This window comes from Triturus cristatus, chromosome 4_1, assembly GCF_964204655.1.
Source record: "Triturus cristatus chromosome 4_1, aTriCri1.1, whole genome shotgun sequence".
Classification (NCBI taxonomy): Eukaryota; Metazoa; Chordata; class Amphibia; order Caudata; family Salamandridae; genus Triturus; species Triturus cristatus.
This window is the reverse complement of record NC_140585.1, coordinates 230452805-230478526: the sequence shown is the minus strand read 5'-3', so window position 1 is coordinate 230478526 and position 25722 is coordinate 230452805. Positions and strand designations below refer to the sequence as shown.

Sequence of the window (25722 nt, the reverse complement as noted above, 5' to 3'; positions counted from 1 at the left end):
ATGTGGAAGCTGTGAGGGTGGCTGCACGCGGTAGATCAACGGCGGGGTACACTAGTTGTGCGAGGCTACAACGTCCCCAGAAGCATACATCACGATATGACTTGGCACGGCACAGTACCATAGTTTATTGGCATGACGAGAGGGAAAAACTTTAATCATCACACGAGTCAGGTGTAAATGGTGTGCCCTGCTGCCTGTCCCTGCTCCTGTGCCCTGTGCTGAGTCTCCACATTTTTCGCGTACAGGAGGAAACGCAAGAGGCCAATCACCATGATCTGTCGTGCTGCGAACCCAGAAACTCTAAATCAGGGCGCCCATAAACGGCGTAAGACAGTGCAGTGGATTGCGTGGCCTTCCCAGAATACAAGCATTCTGAGCTTTAGACTGAACACGCTGTATTGTGTTCATTACTGGCAGCTGCACTGGATCGTACGAAAATCGACCTTACTTGAGAGAGGTGTGATCTGGGGTATGTCGTACACAGGAACTGCTCCACTTGTTGTCAAAGTACCCCCCAAAAAAGTGCAACTAGTTGCCAGGAGACAACGGGTGCGCCATATACGCCACATACCAGGAAACCAGTGAACATTGACTCAAGCTGACATTGTAAAGAGATGTTATCCTGGGTAAAAGTCGACACCACAACTATACCAAAAACAAATAGACAGTATTTCCATGGCGCTCCACTGCTGCCAAAATAAATGTGTAATTTAGCATTGAATATCTCATAAGCACTGCACACCCCACACGCATCTCAACTGCACTCAATACCAACAGAGCACAGGGGACATGGGCACGCCTGACAGGCAGCAATCAAAACTCTCTTTTGACACCCGCCGCATGCCGAAACCTGCAACAGCACACTCAGACACTGAACTAGACGCGGACAAAACACATCAATTGACTATGGATGGCGCCTTGCAAGCAATACAAGCAAGTCTACAAGCAATCAACGGCAAACTTGACACGCTTACACAGAGAGTCGATAATATATCGGCCAAATTTGATAAACAGGGAGAGAGACTAAATGAAGCAGAAAAGCGCATAGATAGAAAAAATACTGGAAAATGAAGATTTGGAAGTGAGATCTCGCCGCAATAATGTGCGCATTATGGGAATTCCGGAGAGCACCAACACGGGACGTCTGGAAACATACATAGAGACTATGCTGCGAGATATTTTCAGAGCGGAAAACTTCTTCTCAGTGCTTATTGTTGAAAGAGCCCATAGATCATTGCCAGCTGCGCCAGTACCGGGCGCCCCGCCATGGCCCATCATATTACGCGTTCTAAATTACAGAGATAGAGATGCGATACTACGAATGGCGAGAGAAAAGCAACAAATATCTTACCAAGGCAATACGGTCTCTTTTTATCCTGATTTTACAATGTCTGTGTAGGCGGCACGGAAATAATTCAATCCCGCCAAAAAGAAACTGAGAAAGATGGGAGTCGAATATGCGATGCTATATCCAGCACGGTTACGTATAAACTATGATGGACGAGCAAAAATCGTAACAACACCACGTGTAGCACAGGACTTCATAAAAAAGACTCTGTCGAGACGTAAAATACAAAGTAATAGAGCCTCAGATCCCGAATCAGACTGATAGGCTTACTGCAGGTGGTCATGTATAAAATGTGCCTTATTACTTCAGGAGCGGTAGTGTATATTTGCAATTTTGGTTCTCTCTGTAGTAATACTATGTCTCAACATAGAAATCACACATGTTAAATCAGACTTATTGTATCGTAAAACACACAGGTCCTACCCGATTGGCAACGCAATAGCCCCCTTTGAAATGTAGTACAATATTGTGATTGTCATTAGGTATAAGCTTGTATACCTTGAGCATTTACCTCCATAGCTGAGCACGACCCTCAAGGCGCTAAACTTTTCCAGGTTTGAAATGTAACTATATACGTGGGTCTACATTCCTGCACTATGTTGCTAACTGTGATAATGTGCGAACGAGTGTGATTCACCAAGTTAATCAGGTACTCCCCGACCATATTCGTACGCACAAGTGTAGATGTGAGCACTCAGCGACCCCCTGAGGGTGCTCCCCGCAGCTGTTAGTGCAATGGCACTGTTGTTAAATAGGGTATGTCTTCGGCATGTGTAGGGTGCTGAAGTGGGTGGGGGGTTTAGGGTTAAAGTTCTTGTTTTTCACAGGCTTACACAGAGGTGCCAATTACGATCCTGGAAAAACCGGGTACGAACCGTCGGTCGGAGCGTTTTCTCCGTCCGACTCGTACCCGGTTGTAAAACTTTACAAACATGGAAGTACGATTCGCACGGAAACACCATTTCCATACGAATCGTAAAAAACACCGACCGACGAAAATAGACATACGAATGTGATCCGGGAATGCTCCGACGTGACGTCGGGATGCTCTCAGGCAGCGTTTCACGACCCAGGAAGTACGATTCGAACCGACAGCAGTCCAGACGGCAATATTTTCACTATATATGAACAATGGTTCCGTAGGGAAAACAATTATTTACAATTGAGATAGATCAATTAGACACAACACACAGCATTCGATGATCTAGCAAATAATTAATTTTAAACAATGAATAATAATTCAAAAGAACATAATAATTTATTTTTTGTTTTTCATATGAATTTCAAATCATTCATCAACTCCTTTGGGAATGTACAAGAAATGAAAAAGGCTGTATATACAATAATATTTGCAAGAAAGCGACGCAGTGACAAAGTGAATAAGGTGACTTGGTGTGATAGTGAAAATGTGAATATTTACAATATATGTACGTGATTATCAATAAAATACACAAAAAGTTTTTTGCAAAATTTTTTTGCAAAAAAAGTCCTCAGCTGAATTATGGATAGATAGTAACCCTTGTAAGGCACAAGTCCTAATTTTTCTGTATATACAAGGAATTCCAATTGGTACGGGACTGTGGAACCGTCAACGTTTCGACCCTATATCAACCAGTTGTTGTATACAGTCATATCGGGTCTTCTTCAGGACACAGGAGGTGTATAACAGCCTAATTGTAGGTGATAGGACAAATGTCCACCAGTATGACGTGGTTGCCGCTCGATTTCAATCAGAAGAGACTACCAGTGTTGTAGAAGATCTAGATTCGTCTTCGTCTAGTTATTTAATCTTTTCTTCTCTTTCCATTCTGATTAACGAGACCTGTGTGAATCGCTGACTTCAGGGTAGATACTTTATACTGCAGGGGGCACAGTCATCAGGATACAATTTCGACTGATGTTTTCGGTATATTTTCCTTAATCTCGGGGAGTCCGTCTGAAGCACGCCACCGCAATATTTTCACGGCACCCGAAAAGTGCCGGAAAAGCGAAGTACGCCGCGAAACGACCAGATTAGGGGGCCCGGTACGCGCCGTACCCCCCCCCAGCCCCGTGAGTACGCGCCGAACCCCCGTGTATGTACACCGTGTACGAGTCGAACCCCCCCCTTGTATGTACACCCGTGTACGAGTCGAACCCCCCGTGTATGTACACCCGTGTACGTACGAGTCGAACCCCCCGTGTATGTACACCCGTGTACGTACGAGTGTACATACACGGGGGGTTCGACTCGTACACGGGTGTACATACACGGGGGTTCGACTTGTACGTACACGGGTGTACATACACGGGTGGTTCGACTCATACACAGGTGTACATACACGGGGGGGTTCGACTCGTACACGGGTGTACATACACGGGGGTTCGACTCGTACGTACACGGGTGTACATACACGGGGGGATTCGACTCGTACACGGGTGTACATACACGGGGGGTTCGACTCGTACACGGGTGTACATACACGGGGGGTTCGGCGCGTACTCACAGGGGCTGGGGGGGGTTCGGCACGTATGCGGGCACATGTCTCCATGGTTGCTATAGGAGTTCGGTCCGTACGGTGCATTTTCCATACGGTTGTGACATCGGACGCACGGGATGGATCGTGACGTCGGGATGCTCTCAGGCAGCGTTTCACGACCCAGGAAGTACGATTCGAACCAACAGCAGTCCGGACGGCAATATTTTCACGGCACCGGAAAAGCGAAGTACGCCGCGAAACGACCAGATTAGGGGAACCCGGTACGCGCCGTACCCCCCCCCCAGCCCCGTGAGTATGCGCCGAACCCCCCGTGTATGTACACCCGTGTACACCCGTGTACGAGTCGAACCCCCCGTGTATGTACACCCGTGTACGTACGAGTCGAACCCCCCATGTATGTACACCCGTGTACGAGTCGAACCCCCCGTGTATGTACGGTGCGTACCCCCAGCGCTACGCACCGTACATAAACGGGTGGGGGTACGACTCGTACGTACACTGGTGTACATACACGGAGGGTTCGACTCGTACACGGGTGTACATACACGGGGGTTCGACTCATACACGGGTGTACATACACGGGGGTTCGACTCGTACGTACACTGGTGTACATACACGGGGGGTTCGACTCATACACGGGTGTACATACACGGGGGGTTCGACTCGTACACGGGTGTACATACACGGGGGTTCGACTTGTACGTACACGGGTGTACATACACGGGGGGTTCGACTCATACACGGGTGTACATACACGGGGGGGTTCGACTCGTACACGGGTGTACATACACGGGGGTTCGACTCGTACATACACGGGTGTACATACACGGGGGTTCGACTCGTACACGGGTGTACATACACGGGGGGGTTCGGCGCGTACTCACGGGGGCTGGGGGGGGTCGGCGCGTATGCGGGCACATGTCTCCATGGTTGCTATAGGAGTTCGGTCCGTACGGTGCATTTTCCATACGGTTGTGACATCGGACGCACGGGATGGATCGTACTTGCGCGCTCGGACTTCACTTTTCACATTTGTACGTAAAATCGTCCGGGGATGTGACGGACACTTTTTCCGACCCGAGGACGTGTGGGGAAATTTTACGAATGCGATTCGTATGGTCTTTTTCCCATCCGAATCGTACTTGGCAGTTTGTACGCTACTTGTACGATTCGTACGGTAAAAAGACCGGATACGAGTCGTACGGGGAATTTTTTTCCAGGATCGTAATTGGCACCTCAGCGTATACAACGGGTCACAAATTGTAAATTGCAGACACTGGATTGAAATGTTATTGATGTATTATGTTGCAAATTGTGTTTACCTATCACCTTATTCAGTATCCTTAGAGTTAGAGCATCAACACTAAATTGAAATCCTCGCAAATACGTCTATTATCCTGGAATATTAGAGGCCTAAACAACACAAAAACAATTAGACAAATGTTTGCATATCTAGATAGGCAACGTATTGATATAGTGATGTTACAGAGACACACCTTGGAAAAACTAGTAAAAACCAACTGAGTAAGAAATGGGCTGAGACGGTGATAATGTCATCGTATTCCAGCTATGCCAGAGGAGTACTTATACTGGTGAGGAAAGGCGTACAATTTCAAGTAACCCAAACAATAACAGATGATATGGGTCGATATATTGTTATCACAGGACATATTGTGGGACATCGTATAGGTCTGATAAACACATATGGCCCAAAAATAGACGACCCGAGTTCTTTCAAACTATATGGAGACAAATTAGAGACCTGCCAGACATGGAACTGCTATGGGTTGGAGATCTCAACTTGGCACTAGATGAGGAATTAGACCGATCGGGTAGTACCAAAGAGCCTCATAAAAGGGCGGTGCAGTGTGTTCTCGATGGAATATTGGAGTTTAACATGCTAGATGTATGGCGCCTAAGAAACCCGCAATATATAGCAGCAACGCACCACTCCAACATACATAATAGTTGGTCATGAATGGACTACTGGCTTGCGACTGAGAAGGTGACCATGTGGACAAAGGATGCACAACACTTGCCTAGAACATTATCAGACCACAAACAGGTTCTGTTGGTCATTGAACCTCCCGGATATATACCACCACCATATGTATGGCGATTTAATGCAAAGGCATTGCTAGATCCCCTATACAATACCTCCATACGGCAAGCAATCGGGGAATACTTCTCACTAAACAAACCCAAAGTAGACGATCCTATCCTTTTATGGGAGGCCTTCAAAGCCACCATACATGGAGTGTGCACAAACACAGGCATACTGAAAGATATTAGACAACAACTCACCCAACGTGAAGCCAGACTGAGAGCCCTAGAACAGGAGTATGAATGGACTCAAAATACAGCCATACTAGGGGACATTAGAAATATAATGTCAGAATACCAGAATCTTGCTGACAATGAACTTAAATATATTTCAAAAAGGAGCATTGCTAGAACATATGGTGAAGGGGGCAGACCGGGACGTACATTAGCAAACAAATAATGTACAGACCGCGTAACACATACAGTAATTAAAATTAGAGATCGGCCCGACACTTTGCACTATAACACAGATGGGATATTGAAAGCCTTCATGGACACATATGGGGATTATATAATACACGAAACACAACAGACACACAAGAAATTCTAAAATACCTGGAAGATATTGCAATAGCATGGTTATCGGATAACCAAAGGGAATATTTATCAAAGGTGATAACAGTTGAAGAATAACAGAAGTCATTAAAACACTGCCCAATGAGAAAGCCCCTGGCCCAGATGGCTATACGGGAGAATTTTATAAGGAATATGTTGACCTGTTGGCCCCTCATTTGGTGGAAATGTATGGTGATGCACACGAGAAACAAATGCTACCACCTACATTGAGAGCAGTGATGATAATAGCGCTATTGAAACCTGAGAAAGACCCGGAACTCTGCGAATCATACAGACCCCTTTCACTAATAAACACAGACACAAAAATACTTGCTAAATTAATAGCCATGCGTCTGCAACCCTTGATGTCTAATATTATACTACCGGACCAATCAGGGTTTATACCTCACCGCTCTACAGCACATAATAGTCGTACCCTATTTGCACTATCGCATCAGAACTGCAGGAAGCTGCGGTTTTACTAGACGCAGCCAAAGCATTCGACTCCGTCGATATTGTTCACAGTGCTCCAAAAAATGGGTTTACCTTCAATCTTTCTTACATGGATAAAAATTTTATATACGAAGCCAGTTGCCAGAATAAAGGTGAACCAATATGTCTCAGAATCGATATCAATAACACAGGGAACAAGACAGGGATGTCACCTATCGCCCCTTTTGTTTTTTTTTTAAACTTTGTTTATTGGTTTTTCATTACAGCCACAAGTACAAACATGGACAACCTGTGCAGGATATACAGCAATTCAGTTGGGCAGTCATAGATGTACAGTACCATTCAGTAGGACTTTCTTATGCAGTATGTCTATTCAGTTCCAGTTCAACTGTAGGCGACACACAGGGCTCTCCCCTGTACTTGTTCCATCGTGACCACTTCTTATCCCATTTTTTGGGGCATCCCCTCATCTTAAAAACCTCAGTTTCTGCAAGCATACATCTGTCCATTTCCTTAGCCCATATGGCAACAAGTGGTGGGTCCGCGCCCCCCCAGCTCCTTGCCAGTTCTCGTTTAATCAATGTGTACCCCAGTGTTGTGAATTGCTTTTCCACTTCCGTGAGGTCAGTCGCCTCCCATATGTTTAATATACCCAATTGTGGCTTCAATACTATTTCTTTCCTTAAAGCTGCCTGCATATGGGTTGACGCTTCCTCCCATAAGGTATGTATCTTTGGGCAACTCCATATCATATAATAGAATGTGGCCTGTTGTCCGCATCCCCGCACACAGAGATCATCTGGTCTAGCTCCTATTTTCGCCAGGACTACCCCTGTGATATATGATCGGTGGAGTATCCTGAGCTGGATCATCCGAAATCTGAGGGTAATGGCCGCCTCTCGGGGGGACATGAGAGCCGACTGCCAATCTTCCTCATCTATCGGGCCTAGGTCGTCCTGCCATCGCTCTCTGAGTTTTGGAAAGGTGTTTGGTAGATTATTACTTAGCTTCCTGTAGGTCAGGGATATTGCCTTTGAAACGAGGGGCCCGTCCAACAGTCGGTCTGTTGTAAATTGAAACAACGATGTGATTAAGCATTTACTAGAAGACATTAATTCTCTCCTCTAGATCATGTTTTCTCTGTTATGTTGACCGAAGTTCGGACTCCATTTTGTATTGTCATGCTTCCACGTGTTCCCCACGAGAAGAGTCCAACCTCTGTGTTAGTTGCTCTTGTAATCTGCCTAGTAACAGTCTATAAATAGCTCCTTTGTCCATCTGGCGCATGCCCAGACTTGACCACATCTGTTATCAGTTAGCCTTGCTTGACCATGTTTTCGCGGGCTCAAGGAGTGCGTTAGCTCCGCCCACATATTGATTCAGTATCGAAAATGACCATAAATGGTAATGTTCTTCGGCCTCATGTTGTATCCACCTACTTATGAGCCCCTCTATTGTGTATAAAAGGGGACCATGTACGTAAGTTCTTTGTGCTACTCTATGCAATACTGAAGAGTGTTGTGTGGATTGTAGGACCACCCTTAAGGGTTAATAAATGCTGTCTTTGTACTTTGCAGTTTCCGTGCCAACTTCCTTATAGATTCCATTACAGGAGAGCGAACCCTTGTGTCCTGCGGGCCTAGCTGGGGCCTGTATTCATCAATTGGCGCCCGTCACGTGGGGCTCATCGGCGACTCGGATGCTCAAAGGACTGGTCGCGACGAAGGTGAGGAATTTGGCCGGGGACGTGATCACTGCCAGCGGCGTCTTAGCCCTGGCATCCCGAGGTTTTTCTTCCTTCCCTTCCGAGCTGACCGTCTGGGTGGCGCCGGTCCTCGACTGAGACCTCTTCTGTCGGTCCTGCCGTGAAAGCCGTTTGGGCGATTGTGGAGCTTGGCAGTTGGAATCTGGACTCTTGATTGGTAAGAACCGGTGTACGGTACTTGCTCCGAGTTTTTGAAGCCTGGTCCGGCTATTTGAGTTTGATTTGTGATGACTAGTCATATTTTGTATTTGTCTTTGTGAAAATATATGCGTTGCAACACATATAGGCAGGTAATGTGGAGAGATTTCTCCGGAGCTGTGTAACTTTGAACGGCGCAACGATTAAGTGCCATTTTCTTTATAATATTGCATATTTTGCATTATTCCTGAGCATGCCTGCTTTTAGCGCACTCCGTAAGTGGTGTTGCTGTTTTGGAAACCGGTTGAACCTCGAGGAATCTGCTCCAGCTCCCCCAGAGGGGACTCCTAATAGGGATATGTATGTGAAGCATGGTCTTTCTTCCATAATGTACAGCACAGTATGGAGGAAATATACTAAGAAAGATCCTGAGTTACGATGGCCTTTGTATGGATCGTTTGATATACGTAAGATTGAGTATGTGGAACAGTGTATGTGTAAGCGGCGTGCTCGTCAGGATATGTTTGAGTGTGTGCGGTTGTGGGTGAAGGAGGTGCGTGAGCGAGAGAAGCGTGAGAAAGCGCTGTTCGATAAAGAACAACGGAAGAATGATCATGTGCGAGCACAGGAAGCGAGGCGTCGGGAGGACAAAGAACAAACGGAGAGACAAGAGAAAGAGCGTAGGCTGCAAGTCTCGGGTCAATATGCTGTTCGGCAGCCACTTTATCCTGTCCTTAATAATCTTGATGATGATTTTTATTTACTAGATCGCTCTCCGCCCCCTTATGTTGGCGCATCTGCTCCGAGGCCACAAGATTCTGTCCCGGGTCCGGGTAAGGTAGATACGCGGTCCATGTTATCGGCTGAGCATATGGCTGAGCTTCGGCAAATTTCCTTCCGTGCACTTAAGGGCAAGGTGTCCGTGGATGAATTGTTCCATACGTGGGGGTCGTGGCAGTATAGAGAGAGATTGTATTTTTTGAGTCATTTCGCTGAGGAAGTGATTGCTGCTTTTCGGAAATATTCTAGTGTCTTTGAGCCTGAAGAAGTGACATCGGATGCTAAAGCATTGCATGATGGTGTTTTTTCTCCCTCTAAGGCTCCTGATACGGCTCGGCGGCTATTCGCCCTGCGGGACGCGGTGCTGGCCCATAAAGAAAAAGCGCGCCAACGAACAGGGGAGGAGACGCAGTCGGATTCGTGTACCGCAGAAGGCGACTCATCCACCTCTCAATCAGATAAGAGCGATCTAGTGCATGCTAAGCCAATGCGCGAGGCGGCGCCTTTGTATGTTCCTCCTAAAGGAGCGGGGACTAGCTCGGACATTACCTCCGCCGATGCTAAGGGATATTTTGTGTATAATTGGGTTTATACTCCGTGGCATAGAGCTGATGTTATGGCATTAAAGAATGCGCTGCCTGACCCCCGCAAGAATCCAGCGGCCTTCTACGAAGAAGTCGAGGGGGCCTTGAATTCTTGCGTTATGACTTTAGCAGATATAGACCTGTTCTTTGGCCTTATTCTACCACCGGATATGTGGCGATCTGTCCGAAAGGTAGATGATATAGTTGCCTTTAAGGCCCGGTGGTCTGACCTTGAGGATGAGGATAGGGAGCGGAAGCCCGCGCAGAAACCGCCCCAGAGTATTTTAGATCTCCCTGCTGCTATTGTGGCTAAGTTGAAGACAATTATCCCCCCTAAAAAGATTGACTGGAATATGTTAGCCGCATGTAAACAGAAAGTTGACGAGTCAGTTGCGGACTTCTTTACGCGCTTTGAGGAGACGTTTCATGATTTTAGTGGCCAGTCGCTTACTGACGATACGGGCCGCCACCTTTTTGCGGATAAATATGTGGCTAATCTGCTGCCGGCAGTTGCGGCCCGTTTAAAAGCGAGTGAAAGTTCTTGGTCTTCCGCTACACCGACGGCCCTCCTGACTATCGCCCAGTATTATGAGCGTCAGGAGCAAGAAGCAAAGGGCCAGGAGGAAAAGAAATCGAAAGATTTGAAAACAAAGGTGATGTTGGCACAAGTCTATGGCCCGCCCCGACGGGGTAGTAATAGAGGTAGGGGAGGATCTTATGGTCCTCCCTCGGGCCGTTCTGATTTGAATAGGAACCAATGTGCGTATTGTAAGCAATCGGGTCATTGGGCTAGGGACTGCCCGGTGTTGCATGCATCGCGTCAGGGGCATACCCACGGTGGCCCGCGAGGTAGAGGGGGTTTCTCGAACTTTCGAGGGAATTCTAACGAACAGGCTCGTTTTGACTCTGCTGGGCAGCACCGAGACAGATCAAATGTTTTCGATCGCCAGCATCAGTATCAAGTGTCGGGGATTGACCGGTCGGGGTACCATGACTCTCAGCATGCATAGGGATGCGTTGGATGGGGGTTAGAATCAGTTGAGGTGCCGGTCGATCAGAAGGGCCCTTATGTATCGGCCGAGGTTTTGGGCTCTACTGATCAGTTCCTAGTGGATACAGGAGCGACACGTAGTGCACTGTCTAAGCAATTGGTTCCGGGGGCTCCCCCATCCGGCTTAATGGTCACATCGGTAGGGTTTGACGGTACACTCTCCCGAAGCCCTCTTTCGCAGCCCCTCATGTTTAAGGTTGATTCTTTTTCTGCACCCTGTCCGTTTCTGCTTGCCCCGTACACACCGGACAACATTATGGGTCTTGATATGTTAAAGCATTTTAGGGCTACGATCCGCTGCTCCCCTGCTGGTGTGCGGGTAATATTGAACGATAATTACCCTCGGTCTGAACGGATGTGTGCGATTTCGGTGGACGCGCTGTTAGCTACCCTCCCTCGTGCTTTGTGGGCAACTTCGGATACTGATGTGGGACAAATGGTGATTCCACCGGTCCACATTAGCGTCCAGGAGGGGGCGGTGTTACCACGCCTCCCACAGTACCGTATTTACCAGGAGGGTGAGGAGGCTCTCATACAGATAGTGCAGGATTTAATGGCGGTAGGGGTAGTGGAGGAAGTCCCCTACAACATTTGTAACAGTCCGATTCTTCCCATACTAAAAAAGGATACGGATGCCCGAGTTTATCGGTTTATAATTGATTTGAGAGAAGTGAACAAGATCGTGATACCTCAGTACCCAGTGGTTTCCGATATCACGACGTTGCTTACTTTGGTACCACCTACGGCGACTATGTTCTCTGTGATCGATTTGAAGAATGCCTTCTTTTCCATTCCCATTCACCCTGATAGCCGATATCTTTTTGGGTTTACATTAAATAATAGATCTTATCGTTTTTGTAGGATTCCCCAGGGCTACACAGAAAGCCCTAGCATTTACAGTCAGGCTTTGAAAAGACAATTGGATTCCTTTGTTTTGCTCGAGGGGGTCGCCCTCATTCAATATGTCGATGACATCTTGCTGGCGGCTGACACCCTGGAGTTGTGTGAAAAAAGTACGTTATCCTTACTTTCCTTTTTAGCATCCCACAATCATAAGGTATCTAGGAAGAAATTGCAATTCTGTAGACCAAAGGTGACTTATTTGGGTCACCTTTTGTCTAAGGAGGGACGTGCACTCACACCGGATCGTATCCAAGTAATTTTGGACACACCGAGACCGTCCACACAGAAGGATGTGCGTGCATTTCTGGGCCTTGTTTCTTTTTGTAGACAGTGGATATTGGGGTTTTCGCACATAGCTAAGCCATTGTTAGCCCTCTTGACAAAGGACACGCCTATCCCAATCCCTTGGTCAGATGAGTGTGATACTGCTTTTCAGCAACTACGACAGGCCCTTTGTTCAGCACCAGTGTTAGGGACCCCTGATTATGCAAAACCCTTTTCGTTGTATGTGCATGAGAAAGATGGATGTGCATTGTCAGTTTTAGTGCAGATGCACGGCGATAAGCAGCGCCCTTGTGCATATTTTTCGGCTGTACTTGATCCTGTCGCCCGAGCATTACCAGGGTGTTTTCGCTCGGTTGCGGCGACAGCTGTGTCAATACGCCAAAGTGAGGGAATTGTGTTATCTCATAAGTTGTTGGTATTAGTCCCCCATGCTGTCGATGCCCTGCTCAATCAAACGAAGACGCAGCATTTGACCAGCGCCCGTTTAGCGGGATATGAGTTGACGCTTTTGGCTCCTCATATTACGTTAAAAAGGTGCGTAACGTTAAATCCGGCAACATTGTTGCCATACCCCGAAACCCAGCCTGAGGCGCGGAAAGCGCATGATTGTATTCTCGTGACTGAGGAACAAACAAAGGGTCGTATTGATCTCCAGGATACGCCCTTTTCAGATGTAGATGGAGAACTGTGGGTGGATGGATCCTGCCTGAAGCTACCAGATGGTACGACTTCAGCAGCGTATGCGATTACCACATTGCAAACGATAGTGGAGACAGCACGCATACCACAGAAATCAGCTCAAGCAGCGGAACTGATAGCATTAACACGAGCATGTGAGCTCAGTACAGGACTATGTGTGAATGTTTATACAGATAGCCGCTATGCCTTCGGAGTAGCGCATGACTTCGGCCTACTCTGGAAGGAGAGAGGGTTTTTGACGTCACATGGAGTACAGATAATGCATGGAGAGTTAGTTCACAATCTTTTAACCGCATTGACATACCCAAAGAAAATTGCCATCGTTAAGTGTAGCGCCCATAGGAAAGTAGTTGATAAAGTTGGAGAAGGGAATGCGTTAGCGGATCGAGTAGCACGGGAGACTGCGATGCAGCCCGGTACTACTGCCATGTATGTAGTAAAGTCACAGGTGGAAAGATGGCATGATGCGAAGGAGGAAGTGCGGGAAATGCAAAGGACCGCTTCTGACAAAGAGCGGGAACAATGGGCTAGCGAGGGAGAACTGGATGACGAGGGCTGCTGGAGAAATAAGCAGATGGATAGATGGAAATTACCCACAGCTTTTGTACAACCTATGGTTCAGATGGCACATGGGCTAGCACATGTTGGAGCTTCCGCAATTGTAAAATTGCTTACCCAAGTCTGGGAGCATCCAGAGATTGCTAGCACGGCAAAGAGGGTGGTGCAGACTTGTATGATCTGCCTGAGGTATAACCCAGGAAAGGGTACTCGAACTCCAGCAGGAGGATTTGTGACACCCACTGCACCCTTCGAGGTTTTGCAGATGGATTACATCCAGCTTGAGCGCTGTAACAATCTGAAGTATGTTCTAGTAGTGGTCTGCGCTTTCAGCAAATGGGTTGAAGCGTACCCTACGAAAGACAATACTGCAATGACTACTGCGAAGTTGCTGCTGAAAGAGTTCTTCCCTCGATATGGCGTCTGTAGACTTCTGTGGAGTGATAATGGGCCTCACTTTGTAGCAGATGTTATAAAGTACGTCTTGAAGGGCCTGGGCATCACCCAGAAGTTTCACGCGGTATTCCACCCTCAGTCTGCAGGACTAGTCGAGAAGTATAATGGTACACTGAAGCTCAAGATTGCTAAAATTCAAGCTTCGACGTCCTTAACTTGGCCAGACGCTTTGCCGCTGGCGTTATTGTCAATTAGATCGGTACCGCACTCTCGAACTGGCCTTACACCGTACGAGATTGTCTTCGGACGCCCAATGAATATTTGGGGTCCACCAAAACCTAAGGCTGTGTATGATGTACCTTGCGTAATGATGAACGATTATCTGGCACAGTTAACGGATAACTTGGTTTCTATTCATCAACAGGTCCGAGAGGCGCTCCCTGATCGGTCTACCGGTGAAGGACATGGTCTCCGACCTGGTGACCACGTGATGGTGAAAATATTTGACAGAACAAACAGCTTGGAACGGAGATGGGTGGGTCCTGAGCAGGTCCTCCTCGCAACGAGGACGGCTGTGCGAGTCTCCAACAGAAAGAATTGGATCCATTCCCTGCACTGTAGGAAGGTGCCGCCCGGATTGGTGGAACCTGCCGTGCTGACCGATCAACGAGAAATCTTGGCTGCAGAAACAGGCCGTGCTGCGGAGCCAAACGCCACTGAGGAGCTCTTTCCGGACCACGCGACTCCTGGAGGAAGGCGATATCATCTTCGACCAAGGAAGTGAGTGTTCCAGTACCGGGACATACTGTCAGAACGGCCCTTGGGTTAGTGAAACGGAGAGCCGATGAGGCAAGGGGGGGGGATCAGCCCTGCATTAGTGTAGCGACACCCGTCTTGGCCCGCTGGTGAAGAAATCAACCGCTGCCCAAGGGGGAGAGTTCTGACAGACTTTAGTTTCAGGAAGATATTGGGTTTTATTTTTACTTTGACATGGAGAAAAAGAAAATCCTTTGTGCATTAGGGTTCATGTTGACAGTAGCCATTGTTGGGATAACCACATGGTTCGTGGAGGATGTAACTCCCGCTCGGAAGATTCTTGTGTTGACAACTCCGGTGCCTGAGGAGCACTACTTTTATACATTACCGTATCAAGAGTTGAAGCATCGACAGTCTTACTTGAACAACACTTTCATCCAGATGCTGCATCATACCCACGTTGCTACGAATGCTACGAACTGTTGGATATGTGGGATGATGCCAGCTCATCAGAAGAAAGGAGGAACGCCATTTATACCACTTCCTTTCTCTCATAATGGCTCTTGTAGAGCATGGTATACTTTGCTTTTTGCCACTCGGAAACCGACAGTGGGACGATTGCTCTTCAGACTCAATAAAGAATGCCATCAAGACAAAAATGGGTATCCACAAGCGAATGGGACAATTTGGGAGTGGGAAGAGTACCGACCAGACAATGAATCCATTCCCTACATCTTCACGAACACAAGAGACACTGTGGGAAAGGACAAATTTGTGATTCAAGTAGCACAAGTTCAAGCGGACCTGTGTGTCCAGAGTGTGGGTTTTATCCCTGTTGGTGTTAGTGATTGTATTACTGTTCTGAACATTGATGGGTTGAACAATAGTACCTTTTTAGCCTCCCATAATACGTACTTTGTGTGTGGAAATAAAGGTTATTACCGTCGGCCGGCTGGGTGGTCTGGGGTATGCTATGTATCATTTCTATTACCTCCTGTATTCCTAGCTCCCGCATCTTATCATAAGGATCTGAAATTATTGAATAATGTGACTGTAAATAGGTATAAACGTACTTTATCAATTGACGATGTAGATCAGACTGATACCAGTCTGCAGCAGTATATTGATTTTAACTTAGGGCTGTTTTTCTTTGTTGGAGCTGCCCTGAACAGTAGGAAGATCCGAAGATTAACAAGAGTGGTAGAAGCTGTGACAAATCAGACTGCTGCTGCTCTTGGGAATCTTACGGAGGAATTGCAAATTACTAGAATTGTTGCATTGCAGAATCGTATGGTATTAGACGTTATGCTAGCTGACAGAGGAGGAGCATGTAAAATTATTGGAAGTAGCTGTTGTGTGTTTATCCCTGATCATACGCCCTCAGTTTATAATGCCATCAATAAACTGCATAAAATTGCAGCTGAGATCCATACAGAAAACGGCACTTGGTCCTTTTCTGGATGGTTTTGGGCGCTATTTACTGCCTGGGGATGGAAGGTCCTAACTGGTCTCTGCATTATTGTAGCGGTTCTGTTTTCGTGCTGTATCTGTGTTCAATGTGGTCCCTTGCTCTGCTCATTATGTGTATCATTCTGTATCCCTGATAAGAAAGCTATTGCCGATGTTGCTCACCAGAAACGTTTAGCTAAAGAAGTTGAAGAAATGATGACAATTGACATATATGATGATTATCCTAATAAACCGGATGTCTTCAGTAAATGCTGAAAGGGTCGTCTGTTGTAAATTGAAACAACGATGTGATTAAGCATTTACTAGAAGACATTAATTCTCTCCTCTAGATCATGTTTTCTCTGTTATGTTGACCGAAGTTCGGACTCCATTTTGTATTGTCATGCTTCCACGTGTTCCCCACGAGAAGAGTCCAACCTCTGTGTTAGTTGCTCTTGTAATCTGCCTAGTAACAGTCTATAAATAGCTCCTTTGTCCATCTGGCGCATGCCCAGACTTGACCACATCTGTTATCAGTTAGCCTTGCTTGACCATGTTTTCGCGGGCTCAAGGAGTGCGTTAGCTCCGCCCACATATTGATTCAGTATCGAAAATGACCATAAATGGTAATGTTCTTCGGCCTCATGTTGTATCCACCTACTTATGAGCCCCTCTATTGTGTATAAAAGGGGACCATGTACGTAAGTTCTTTGTGCTACTCTATGCAATACTGAAGAGTGTTGTGTGGATTGTAGGACCACCCTTAAGGGTTAATAAATGCTGTCTTTGTACTTTGCAGTTTCCGTGCCAACTTCCTTATAGATTCCATTACAGGAGAGCGAACCCTTGTGTCCTGCGGGCCTAGCTGGGGCCTGTATTCATCAGGTCCTCCAGTGGGGACGAGTATGGTATATCTTTGAGGGACGGAAAGGCCGCCCGTATCGCATGGCTGATTTGTAAATACCTATATTGTTCCCCCTGGGCCAGGTGATATTGCTTCTGAAGGTCCCCAAACGTAAGCATGGCTCCCTTCTTCACCAAATCTTTCACCGCGGAGATACCAATGAGGTCCTATTTGTCGAAGCCGGGCTGATAGCATAGCATGCCCAACTTCTGGGTGTACCATAACGGCGTCACCTGTGAAAGAACTCCCGCCCATCCCAGTCTAGCATTAGCTACACACCATATCTCCAGTGTATGCTGGGTTGGTCCAAAAAAATTTCCTCTAGTCTTCCTATCACTGGCGTATATGGCCCCCAGATATCCAGAACAATCAGTTTGGTAGCGATCGAGAGCATATGCCGGGTCGTCTGGTGGGCAATACAGCCAGAGGTTAACGGTTATCAGCTGCGCTGCCCAATAGTATAGTTGCAGGTCGGGGAGAGCCATGCCCCCATCATACCAACCTTTAGTCAGTTTCTTCAATGCTATCCTGGGGGCCTTCCCATCCCACAACAACGTTCGGATTTCTCCTTCAAGCGCCCTAAAGTACGTGTCCGGGACTTTATGTGGACAGTTTTGGAGTATGTATAAAAAACGAGGAAGAGCCAGCATTTTAAAGAGTGCAGCACGCCCTACCAATGTCAAAGGCAGAGATATCCAGTGCTTTAGGTCCACTCGTAGCCGAGCCAAGGGGGGGGCAGATTGGATCTGTAGAAGCAGAGTGGGTCTGATGTGATGAAAACCCCGAGATATTGAAATCCCTCCTCTGCTACCGCCACCGTGCAATCAGCCGGGATTCGGGGGACCTGTCCCCTCAGCATAAACAATACCGACTTGTGCCAATTGATCGCATACCCAGAGTACCTACCAAAATTTGTGAAAATGTCAAGGACTACTCTTATTGATTTATACGGGGAGGCTAGGTATAATAGTATGTCATCAGCGTATAAGGAGATGCGATCTTCCACCCCGTCTGCCCACCGCAACCCCTTCACCATCACATCCCCTCGAACCCAGGCCGCAAGGGGCTCCAGCAAAAGCGAAAATATCAGTGGGGAAAGCGGGCAGCCCTGCCTAGTACCTCTGCTCAGCTGGAATGTTCGAGATATATAGCCATTAACCCTCACTTGTCCCAGCACCTCCGTGTATAGAAGCTTTACCCACGCTATGAATTTCGGGCCCAGTCTCACCCTTTCCAGCACTTCAAATAGATATGGCCATTCTATGGAGTTGAATGCCATCGAGGCATCCAGGGATAACACCGCTGCATCCTCCTCAATATAGTTCCTCCGGGCCATCACATTATTGAGGCATCGTATATTGAGGGCCGTATTCCTTCCCGGCATAAAGCCTGATTGGTCCGGGTGAATCAGTGATGCAATAACCGTCCCCAATCGATTCGCCAGAACTTTGGCCAGCACTTTTGCCTCCACGTTGATCAGTGAAATCGGCCGATAGGAGCCGCATCTATCTGCCGGCTTTCCCTGTTTGTGAATAACCACAATGGTGGCGAGCCTCTGGTCTAGTGGTAGTTTCCCGACCTTCAGACTTTCTTCATACATAGCTTTTAAGTGTGGCACCGTCAGAGAGGCGGTAGCTTTCAGGAACTCCACTGGTAAGCCATTCGGCCCCATGGCCTTACCGGATTTAATTTGCCCTATGGCCTTGGTTATTTCTTCGACCGAGAGGTCTGCCTCCAGAGACGTCCTTTCTGCTTCCAAGAGGCTTGGTATAGTACTGTCCCGGAGGAGCTGACGGGACTCCTCGGCCGTATAATGGGACGAGGGGGAGTAGACCCTCTCCAAATGTGCAGCGAATTCCTCAGCTACGTCATATGGATGCATGACTGTTTCACCCCCTGAGGTCGTCAACGCGTGTACCCATCTAGAACCCTGTTCTCGCCTCTCCAGCCACGCCAGTGTCTTCCCAGCTGTATCACCTAGTTCATAGAGTCTATGGTTTGTGGCACGGTTCTTGGCCATCATGTGTTCTCTAGTTTTGATCCTATATTCATCTTGCTTCATTAAAAGCCTATGACTCGTCTCCAGTGAGGGATTTTGTGAATGTTCTCGTTCCAAGTCAACGAGGTCCGACTCAACCTGGGTCAGGAGCTCACGTTTTTTTGCTAAATATCCCGTTTTTAATGACAACGCTTGCCCCTTCAAAACCACTTTGTAAGTTTCCCAGATTATTTGCGCCGAATCGACCGAGCCTACGTTTTCGGTGAAATAATTTGACGATTGCGTACTTAACTCTTCCCTAATATCTGGTATATGTAAGATCCATGGGTTGAGAATAATAGTGGTGCGCGCCTGTCTCTCCCAATGTGTATACTCCACCCAGACCGGGGAATGGTCTGATATGCCTCTGGGCAAGACTTTATACTGGGCGAAGTCACCAACCGAGGACACATGTGTAAGAAAGTAATCGATGCGTGAGAGACTCTGGTGAACATTAGAAAAATATGTATATTGTTTGCTAATGGGTTGAAGCTCTCGATCCACATCCCTCAACCCCATTGCCGTTGTGAAGTCAGCTATGTGGGCACCGGAGGTGGCTCTAGCCCTGGGTGGGTGGCGATCTATAGTATCGTCAATTGTCATGTTGTAGTCTCCTCCCATAATCAGTGTGCCCTCTCGGAGTCCCGCAAGCCTACCTCCCAGGTCCTCTAATGCCTTTTTACCCAGAGCGGGCAGCAGATACACTGAAAGTATATTGATGTCCCTTCCATCCCATTGGGCCTCAACCCCTGCAAATCGCCCCCCTGGGTCTGTCCATGTCTTGTGAACAATGAGAGGTACACTCTTCCTAAACAGTACAGCCGTTCCCCTCGAACCCGTAGTGTAGTCTGCATGGGCTAGAAGGGTGTATCCCCACCTGGTAAGGGCTTTGGATTTCTGACCCACAAGATGCGTTTATTGCAACAGGACCACATCCTTTGAATGGCGTTTTAAATATTGCTGCACTATACCTCTCTTAATTTTGTCACCAATACCATTAACATTCCAGGTGAATACCGAAAGCACTCTATCCCTATCTCCCCCCATATGCACCCCTCATAGCAATTCCATATCTGCAGAGTATTATGTTTGGATACCAAATCTGTACCTGCCCACCCAACAACCCGAATCCTGTGTACCATGTGTCTACCCTGCACAATTTAATCTGTGACTTGTATTGCAAACCAATTAAACCGTTAACATCTAAACGTCCCCAACTTCTTAACCGTTTGGTTCCCTCCCCCCTCCCTGCCTCCCTGCCCGTGGATTTAAAACTACCCACTCCTGAACACGGCAGAGTGCCTCTCTACCCCCAGAAATGCTCAAGATGCACGAGGTTGGTCAGCCCACCCCCCCGCTGAAACAGATCACAAAGGTTATACATTCAGCCATCCACTCATATCAAATAGTCCATTTTACTTCCAATCAGCTTCGATTAACCCAAGCATCTGGTCCGGGGCGTCTCTATCCCCACTCCCATGTCGGGCATCGATAGTCAAATTAAATCTTGTCTCCCCCCTGTACTTGCGCTTTCAACAGGGTGTCAGTTCTTCACAGTAGCGATAGGCGTCCTTTAACCCTGTTCCGTGAGCTGGCTGCCCTCCGCTGCCGAGCCTGTGCTTCGGACCTCCGCCACCACGCCTCTCTGCGAGCCAGGTCTACTCGCTCGCTCTCGTCTTTGCCCACCTACTCTGCTCCAGCCTTCCATCCAGTCCCATACCGCCTCTGGCGAATCAAAAAACCATGTTTTCCCATCTGATTCCACCCTTAGCTTTGCTGGGAAGAGCATTGCGTATTTCACTTCTCGGTCCCGCAATTCCCTCTTTACCGCCTGGAAACTGCGGCGCTGGGCCTGGACTTTGGCCGTAAAGTCGGGGAAAAATGTTACCTCATAGTTCTTTATTTTTAGTGGGGGACCAGATCGAGCAGTCTGGAGAATAATATCTCTATCTCGAAAGTTAACCTATCGCCCCTTTTGTTTGCCATCGCCTTAGAACCACTGGCGTGCAAAATTCGGCAATGTCATAAACATACGGCCTTGCAATTTCTCCAACGTCCTTTGAGTATATCATTATATGCTGACGACATGGTACTCTACGTTCGAGACCCCGTTACTAACTTACCACCCCTATTAAGAGAATATATTAAATTTGGCGGACATTCGGGACTTCAAATAAATTGGAGCAAGTCAACCCTTATTCCCTTAACCGAAATAACTAAACCATGCGCAATAGAATTTCCGTTAGAATGGCAGAATGACCTGATTAAATACTTAGGGATCTGGTACCATAGGGACCTCGAAGTAGTCATATGGACAAACTATGGCACAGCTATGTCCAAATTGGAAGAAAAAGTGGACAGATGGATCCAACTGCCATTGTCACTTGCAGACAGAACAGCAATAGTTAAAATGGTCATATTGCCCAAAGTTCTCTACCTCTTCAATAATACCCCCATAGTACCACCAGCAGCGGTATTTAGTAGATTATTATCCGCAGTATCTAGACTTATCTGGGCCAGTAAGCAAGCCCGGCTTGAGATGCGAGCCCTCACACTACCTTATTCAAGAGGTGGATTTAAAGTACCAGACTTTCTCCTATACTATTTATGTGCACAAGCGCAATATGCGCATCACTGGTATCATCCTACTCGGTATATGCCACTTCTGGCAGTTGAGGATGTCGACGCATATCCAATCCCATTACACAACATACTACCACACCAGTGCGCACATGTGACTAAACAGGAAACTAATACAATACGCACTACGAACCTAGCATGGCAGCGAATGGGGAAACTAGCACATAAACTTCCATCATATGCACCAGCATTGCCACTACAACACCATCCAGCTCTGTCAGTGACCCAGTAAAAAGTTGGAATGGAGTTATTACAACGGGTGTGTATAGACCGTATGGAAGATCTATATAAAGAAGGTAACTTTATAGATACTGAGGAGCTTCAATGTGTCCGCAATCGAACCCTCCTATTCAAATGTGCATACCACCGACTATGAAGTGCGATAGACAATCTATACCCCATGTTCCCTGCTGAACCGCCTATGCTACAAGCATTGCAAATGGTTATTACAACTCCCCATAATACACATCTTGTCACAAAACTATATGCTCTCCTGCAAGAAGATATAAACAGCACGACGACTAAAGCATTAGACCAGTGGAACAAAATACTAGAATTACAGCTTTCAGATGTAGAATGGAATACCAACCACGCACTTAACGATATGCTTGCCCCAAATGGGAACCTGCGCATTATACACTATAAATATCTACACCAAGCCTATCACACACCATTAAAATTGCATAAATGCGGGCTCCGATCCGATGCAAGGTGTCAAGGATGTAATACAGATAATGCCGACTTCTTACATTTAGCGTGGACGTGCCCTAACATTAGAGCATATTGGGAAGATATAACAAAGATGTTAAGTGATATGCCGAAAACGAGAATAGAATGCACACCTCGAATATGCTTGCTAGGACTAGCAAGAGGATTGCGATCTCTCAAATGTAAATTTAGTGCAATAGCATTGTTAATGGCGAAGAGAAGGGTTTCAATATATTGGGGAAGTAAGCACTATCCAAATAGTAGACAATGGCTTCATGATATGGCATATTTCAGAGACACTCTTAAGACGTATGAGGAGGAACTCCCCACCAGATCTAGGCCAAGAGACTACTGGATAACTCTAATGGATTATTTAAATGCGAATCCTAATGTAGGAACGTCACCTACTGTTTGCCATTTGTGAAATGCCGTTTTAGGCCTGTACTGTTACGGTACACTGTTTTTGCTACTTGAGTCTAATAAAAAATTTAAAAGAAAAATACCTTTTATACGGATTGGTAATCCAGGAAGTGAGGTTACCTCACTATTCCAACATTTCACCCATAGAATGCAGAAGTACCCCAGAAAATAGTGTTTCCACACCGATTTTCATAGATCCCACCCTGAATGTGTTGGTAGCATGTTCCATTAGATTTGACCTGTTAAATATGTTCCTGGAAATACCCATTGTACAATTATATCTCCATGCCAGATTGTCCCAGTTAGGGCAGGAAGGAGCACCTATTCCTGCCCAAATTGGGAACTCCTAGTAACTTAGAATAAATGCAAATGACTCTAGCTGTAGCATACATTAGTCAAACCAGATTTAAACGAAATAAATTCATAACCTTCAATAAGTCTGGGATGAGAGGAAGAGGAATTGAATGCTGCTCTATTTTTCTTCACTCTGCTTTGCATACATAGTGAAGTTGATTGCTTGATTTGGAACTGGCAAAAACGATGGCACCTGTTTATTACAGTGATGAAGCTTGTTTTAGGTGAAGTAGGGAGGATAGGGTTAGACGATTTCTGTCTGCTGACATGTGCTTCTTTGAACATTCATGAACATCTCTGCGGGCAACTGATCCAGAAATGATGGCAAGTTGTGAGTGCGTTGAACGAAAGAGCAGCTAGCCTCTTACAGATAGTTGATTGCACTACCTCAGTGTATGAAGGAAGTAAAAATTAGTTAGCTGCTCACTCAGGGTAAAGCATAGGAAGTTTACCTTGAGTGGTCAGATCCTTCCTATCAAATAATACTGTTCACCGCACCACATCCATCAGGCAAATAATCTACTCTGAACTCCAATATGGGCTATCAACTTAATGACCATCTAAGAAAAAATCTTGCTTAGATTACCAAGGAACATCATAACCCTGTAGGCATGCTCTTACCCCAGTCTCCACCGCATTATGTGAACACTATTTATCTTGGATTGTCAAGCAAACATTTTAGAAGCCTCCCATAGGTACCAAACACTGTGACTCAGCGAGTGACTGATTCTAGTGCAGAAATCACATTATCCCTATTCTCAGACATTTCCACTGGCTTTCGGTCAAGAAAAGAGTGCATTTTAAGGTTTGGTTTTGGTGCACTGCTATTTTTGGCATATAAATTCAAACCATATGTTTCGCAATGTGCACTTTGTTTTGCAAGCCAACTGCAAATGGACATCCTAAAAACAAAAAGAGCCTTTTTGAGTTTTCAAAGAAGTTTAAAACCTTATCATTTAACCAACAAAATGTAGTCTTTATTAGACAGTCTGAACTTAGCTTGTAATATTGTCTCCTACAGGTTCATGAAGTGTTGATAAACATACACTTTACAAATATCAAAATGTAATATAGCATATCAGGTTAGAGCAAGTCACGCTGATGACCATCCCCAAGGGGCATGAAAAATTATGGGCCCAACTAATGGCCAGTATTCATTCATTACTAACCACAAAATAAATGTGGTGCCAGTGGTATACAGGTGGGGCTGTGCCCTGTTTATATTAAAGATAGGTCATGTATGCCCAGTATGTACTACGGGCAGATGCTAAATGAGATGAGAGACATCTCCTTGTTATCTACAGTGCTCTTCTGCCCTTTTGTGGGTTAGTCTTAGCATCGTAAATAACAGTGATTAGTATAACCTGTGAAATTAGATCATTTTGGCAAATGGAGCTCATGTGTTTTCTGTCCACACAGGCCCTGGAGGCATGCAAGGATGCTGGTCTTGTGAAGTCCATTGGTGTGTCCAACTTTAATCGCAGGCAACTGGAGCTGATTCTTAACAAACCGGGGCTCAAATACAAACCTGTCTGCAACCAGGTAAGAGTTTGATTCCTATTTTGCAACTATTAAGCAATAATTTATACTTTTAAACAGGTGTTCAAGGCATGGGTGGCTGTAGATACACACGCTTTGAATACTCCTGCCATCTTGTGTTGGGTCCAGATGAGTGTAAGTTGTTTTTCTTCAAAGAAGTCTTTTGCGTCACGAGGTAGAGTGACTCCTCCTCTTGGTGATAATGTGCATGGGTATCAACTTCATTGTTAGATTGTTTTCTTTCCACTGTTGGGTTCGGAAGTGTGTGCCTGCGCTCTGGGTCGAGACCTTTGCAGTGTTCTATTTAGTTTGAGCTCACTCTTATCCTCATCGGTATTGTTTTTGATCACGTACTCCATCTTGCGTATCGAGATGCAGAAAATGTTATCTCATTAACTCGACGTGCTTCAACAGCGCCCCTCAAGGGCCTAGCTCTTCGGGTCCTCCATTTTCAATCTACACCAGGTTCACCAGAGGATGCCCTGCTGGTCATGGAATGGACACCTTTCCGTTTCTGCCTGAATTGACACACAAAACGCCCCCAGACTGATCTTCCTGTGGTCTGTAACCTGTGCATGTGAAAAGAAAGGGGGGTGGGACCGGGAACCGTTATTTAATCAGGTCCTGCACACAGGGCTCCTAGAGAACTGTGCTGCAAAAGGTATGCAGTTCCTAGAGGGGACAGGGAAGAGACAGGTCCTTCTTCATGATGCCCTCACACACCCCGAAAGATGTCATGCTTCATCATTGGGCTTTGCTCCTTGTCAAGCCGGCGCTGCAATGCCCGACTGGCTCACCATAAACGGGGCTCTTTTC

The 25722-nt window shown here is 46.5% G+C and overlaps 1 protein-coding gene across 1 annotated transcript in view; it reads left to right on the top strand.

Annotated features, from left to right (window-relative positions):
- LOC146854161 (estradiol 17 beta-dehydrogenase 5-like) overlaps positions 1–25722 on the top strand; it is a 231623-nt gene that overhangs the window by 145843 nt on the left and 60058 nt on the right. Inside the window, exon 5 of the mRNA XM_085651940.1 lies at positions 24787–24909. Coding sequence (XP_085508066.1) covers positions 24787–24909 — 123 coding nt within the window. The remainder of the gene's footprint in view (positions 1–24786; positions 24910–25722) is intronic.